General features: G+C 44.5%; 1 protein-coding gene across 1 annotated transcript in view; it reads left to right on the forward strand.

Moving 5' to 3' along the window:
- Positions 1-48: 48 nt before the first annotated feature.
- The window catches only part of SETD1B (SET domain containing 1B), a 49,770-nt gene continuing 45,918 nt past the window's right edge, over positions 49-3,900 (forward strand). The window contains 3 exon segments of the mRNA XM_009321225.1: positions 49-123; positions 349-447; positions 946-1,216. Of these exon segments, the coding sequence (XP_009319500.1) occupies positions 49-123; positions 349-447; positions 946-1,216 (445 nt within the window).

The raw sequence follows: 3,900 nt of genomic DNA on the forward strand, positions 1-3,900 counted from the left end.
TTGGGGGCTGGGGGTCCCTCCGGCTCGTGGTAATCCCTGCCGTAGCACATGTGTGTGAAAGGGGGTCTGGGGGGACACACACAGCCACCAAAGTTACCGCCACCTGACACTGTGTATTCATCTGTCAGGAGCCCAAGGAACCCAAACCTGCGGCTTTATTTCTGTGTTTCCAATCTGTGTGCATTTCCCAGCAGTATTGCGATTTGACACGTGTGTGTATGTGTGTGCGTGTGCGCTTTCCCTTGAGACAGCCCGTGCTTCCTTGGGGTTTATTTTTTCTTTTATTCGTGTCTTAAATTTCAAGCCCTGTTATTGCTGGTTTTGTGCTTTTTCTCCTCCTCCTCCCAGAACCCGGGAATCGCTCCTGTGGATTGTGTCAGGGATCCCAGAATAGGGCGAATATGGACCAAAACTAAGGAGCTGGAGCTGTCTGTCCCCAAATTCAAGGTACCACCCCCGACTTTTGGGTTTAGCTCTGTATTCTTGTTTATCCGGGAGTGAAGCTTCGGTTCCAAGTAGTTTAATGGGCCGTTTAAATGACAGTCATATTCCTATTAACATTATTATTTGGCAAACTGTTTAACAATAATCCTCTTCTATAAAGATAATGAGAAATCAATGCATCTGTCTAACGAGATCACTTGAAGGTTTTGGAGCTGTGTTTTGGGGGCTTCTCGGGTGGGCGGCAGTGGAGGGGGGCTGTCTGCTGACAGTACTGCTTAAAATACATATTTGTAGCCCAGAAAGGAGCCGGTTTCAATGAATGGCTGCGGCAGCAGAGGCTCGGCTCCGGGGTTCATCCCAGAGCCTTGGAGGCAGTTTTCTTTTCCTGAAGTTTGCAGGATGCTTTAACCCTCTCCCTCCCGTGCCATCCTTATGCCTTCCCCCACACTCACTAACGATGACAATTATTTTTCTTGCCCCCCACCTTGTGCCCGTTTCCAGATTGATGAATTTTATGTGGGGCCAGTGCCTCCCAAGCAGGTCACCTTTGCCAAGCTGAACGATAACATCCGCGAAAACTTTTTGACCGACATGTGCAAGAAATACGGTGAAGTGGAAGAGGTGGAGATTCTCTACAACCCCAAGAACAAGAAGCACCTGGGCATCGCCAAAGTGATCTTTGCCACTGTCAAGGGTGCCCGGGAGGCCGTCCAGCACCTTCATAACACCTCCGTCATGGGCAACATCATCCACGTGGAGCTGGATACGAAAGGTGAGGGGGCACATTTTGGCCTCACTTGTTTGTGGTTTGCAGTGCCCCTGCCTGTTCCTCTCCTAAAACGAGAGGCTGTTGCAGACCCCAAGGGCTCGGCGATTAAAAAAATGAAGGGAGTGCTCCTGTCCCCCTGCGAGCGGGTCTGGTTTCTGGGGCCTTTGCAAGTCACGTGGAGCCAAATGTGTTGTCTGTTGCTAGGAGACAGCCCTGTAATTTGCAAAATGCTGCCATCCTGCCCGTCCCCTGCCTGTACCCTGCCCCATCCCCTGCTCTCTGCCCTCAGAGGCCTCCCGTGCCCCCCATCTCCGTGTCCCAGCCTGGCCGTGCTCGGCCACCTCCCGGGGCTGCCAGACTCCATGGCACCTGGCTTTTGCAAACTTGGGATTTTGGGGCAAACCTTGGGGTTCCTGCGACCCAAATGTCTGGATTCTGGTGGCGGCAGCGGGGCTCGGTGCTATTCTCTGCGTGCCTGGCATTTCATTGATACTTAGCAGCAAACTCGAGGCTGGCAGCAAAAGAGTGCACACGCAGCACTTGTCAGTGTGTGCGAGTGTGTAAGTGTGAGACTGTCTCTTAAAGCGACAGGAGCTCCGAGTGCTGGAGGTAACCGGCTCTCGGCCCCAGAGCCCAGCCCTGGGGAGCCAAATAAAGTTTCTGGAAGTACGAAAGCATTGCATTTCACCACGTTGTCTTTTCTCTTTCCTCCAAGCGTGTTAGTGAAGGGCTTTGCTAAAATGTGCCTGAATTTTAGAAAATGTCTAAAGCTGACAAGGTGTAGATCAGTTGCCTCTTGTACTTCTTCATTCCAAACATGGCATTTCTAGTTTAAAACTGACTTACTGCACTCTTTCTTGGGAAGAGGACATTGTTAACACCATTTTCTTAAAAATGCTGATATTTTTGTTCTGTGTTAAAAGGTTTCAACAACTTAGTGCACAACTTATACAGCACTTGGTGCGCCACGTGGTAAGAGGGTATAGTAGGATGTTTATTGACATTACCGATCGCCGTTAGAAGAATTGCAGTAGTAGTATAATATTTTCTATTGTGAGCTAAGCTTGACCTTACATATGTATATTTTGAAATTCTAGTATCATTAATTTTTACAGACAGGCTCCTTCCCCTGCTTACTTTGAAATTTGAAAGTAAAAATTACATTTAAGAACAAATTAACCATTTGTAGATTTAATAATGTAAGCTAAAGCAGGCTCATAAGTGGTGGACGTCTTAATGAGAGGCATTTTAAACAAGCTGATCGTACTACATTCCTCCTCCTCCGTTTATAAACTACTTCACAAGTTTTGAACAGACAGCTGTTCAAGAAAGTTAGCTGCGCATCAGGGAAATGAGGGGGTTTTATGCTTCTGTTTCTTGGGAGAAAAGATCGAAGTCTTAGTTTCAAATTGCATTTTTGTTTTTTTTGCCAGCTGTATGCTTCTAATGTATTTTTTTCCCACAGTTGCATCTCTTTCATTCTAAAAGAGTAAGACTGTCAGCGTGCTATAATCTGTCAGAATCAAGTAAAAAATGTTATTCCTAAAATAGCATTAGCAGGTTAGGAAATTCTTAAAATATATATGTATAGTTTTCAACATTTCCTTCTAGTATTCAGCTTTTCAAGAGAATGAAAGGTTGGTTAACTTGGTTTTCATAGTCTAGCAAATTAAATATTAGGAGCAAAAGTGTCATTTTATCTGTCTGGCCAGAGCATAGGCATGGGAATCTGGAACTAAAAAACCCGGTCTCCTCATCTAAGCCAGGCTAGTTTAAAACAACTTCTCTGCCTCAGTTTATCCATCTACAGAATGGACACACTTAATAGTTACCTGTCTTTAGAGAAATAGATAGGAATCGTTTCACATTCATAAACCTCTTTGAAAATGAGATTGTAACTTTTACTGCATTATATTGGGGATCTAGGAAGAATTATCAAACTTTCTAACAATTACTTTTTATTTAAAAACAAGTTTTAAAGCATTCCATATCCACGGCGTTGTCTTACGGGGGGGCAGTGTGTGTTAATATTTCAAGCATCACTTTAAGCTCTTGTCTGAAGAGATCTATTTTGTCATGACTTTAGTTGAACTAAAACAGTTTACATAGTTGAGGATGTGGCTCAAGACTTCGTGAAATGAGATTTGATAACCAAATAACCTCATCTGCAGCATTTATTCAAGATAAATGAGTCTTTTCCAGTGTGCAGAATCATGCTAAGGGGTGCTTTGCTTCCAAATTGCACGGAGTGATTCACAGGGAGTTTGGGGTTTGGTCCTGCAGGACTTCCTCATGAAAGGAGTCCTGTTTCGGGAGAGATCTTGCCTGAATTAATTTTCTGGGCTCAGGTTCTGGGTCTGTCTGTTTTTCTATGTATTCTTTATCTTTCAGAGCAAAATTCAGACAGTTTCGGGGTCTAATTCTGTTGCCTTTGAAGCTGATGACAGATTTCTTACAGACTGCAAAATAAGTAGGATTGGGGTTTTGTAGTAATGAAAAATCCAATATTAAGAAACCGGGTCTTTGTAGAATTTAGGAATGAAAAGGCTAAGGCTCAGTAGCAGTCTGTGGACAGTTTGCTTCTCTGGCTTCTATTCTTCGAAGGATGCCATTGAGCACAATTTAAACTGGGGGGGGAAGGATTAGTCAGTCTCGTTTTGGAAAAGCAGCATTAACGGTTTTGTCCT

This window comes from Pygoscelis adeliae, unplaced genomic scaffold (assembly GCF_000699105.1).
Source record: "Pygoscelis adeliae isolate BGI_AS28 unplaced genomic scaffold, ASM69910v1 Scaffold93, whole genome shotgun sequence".
In the NCBI taxonomy this organism is placed as follows: domain Eukaryota; kingdom Metazoa; phylum Chordata; class Aves; order Sphenisciformes; family Spheniscidae; genus Pygoscelis; species Pygoscelis adeliae.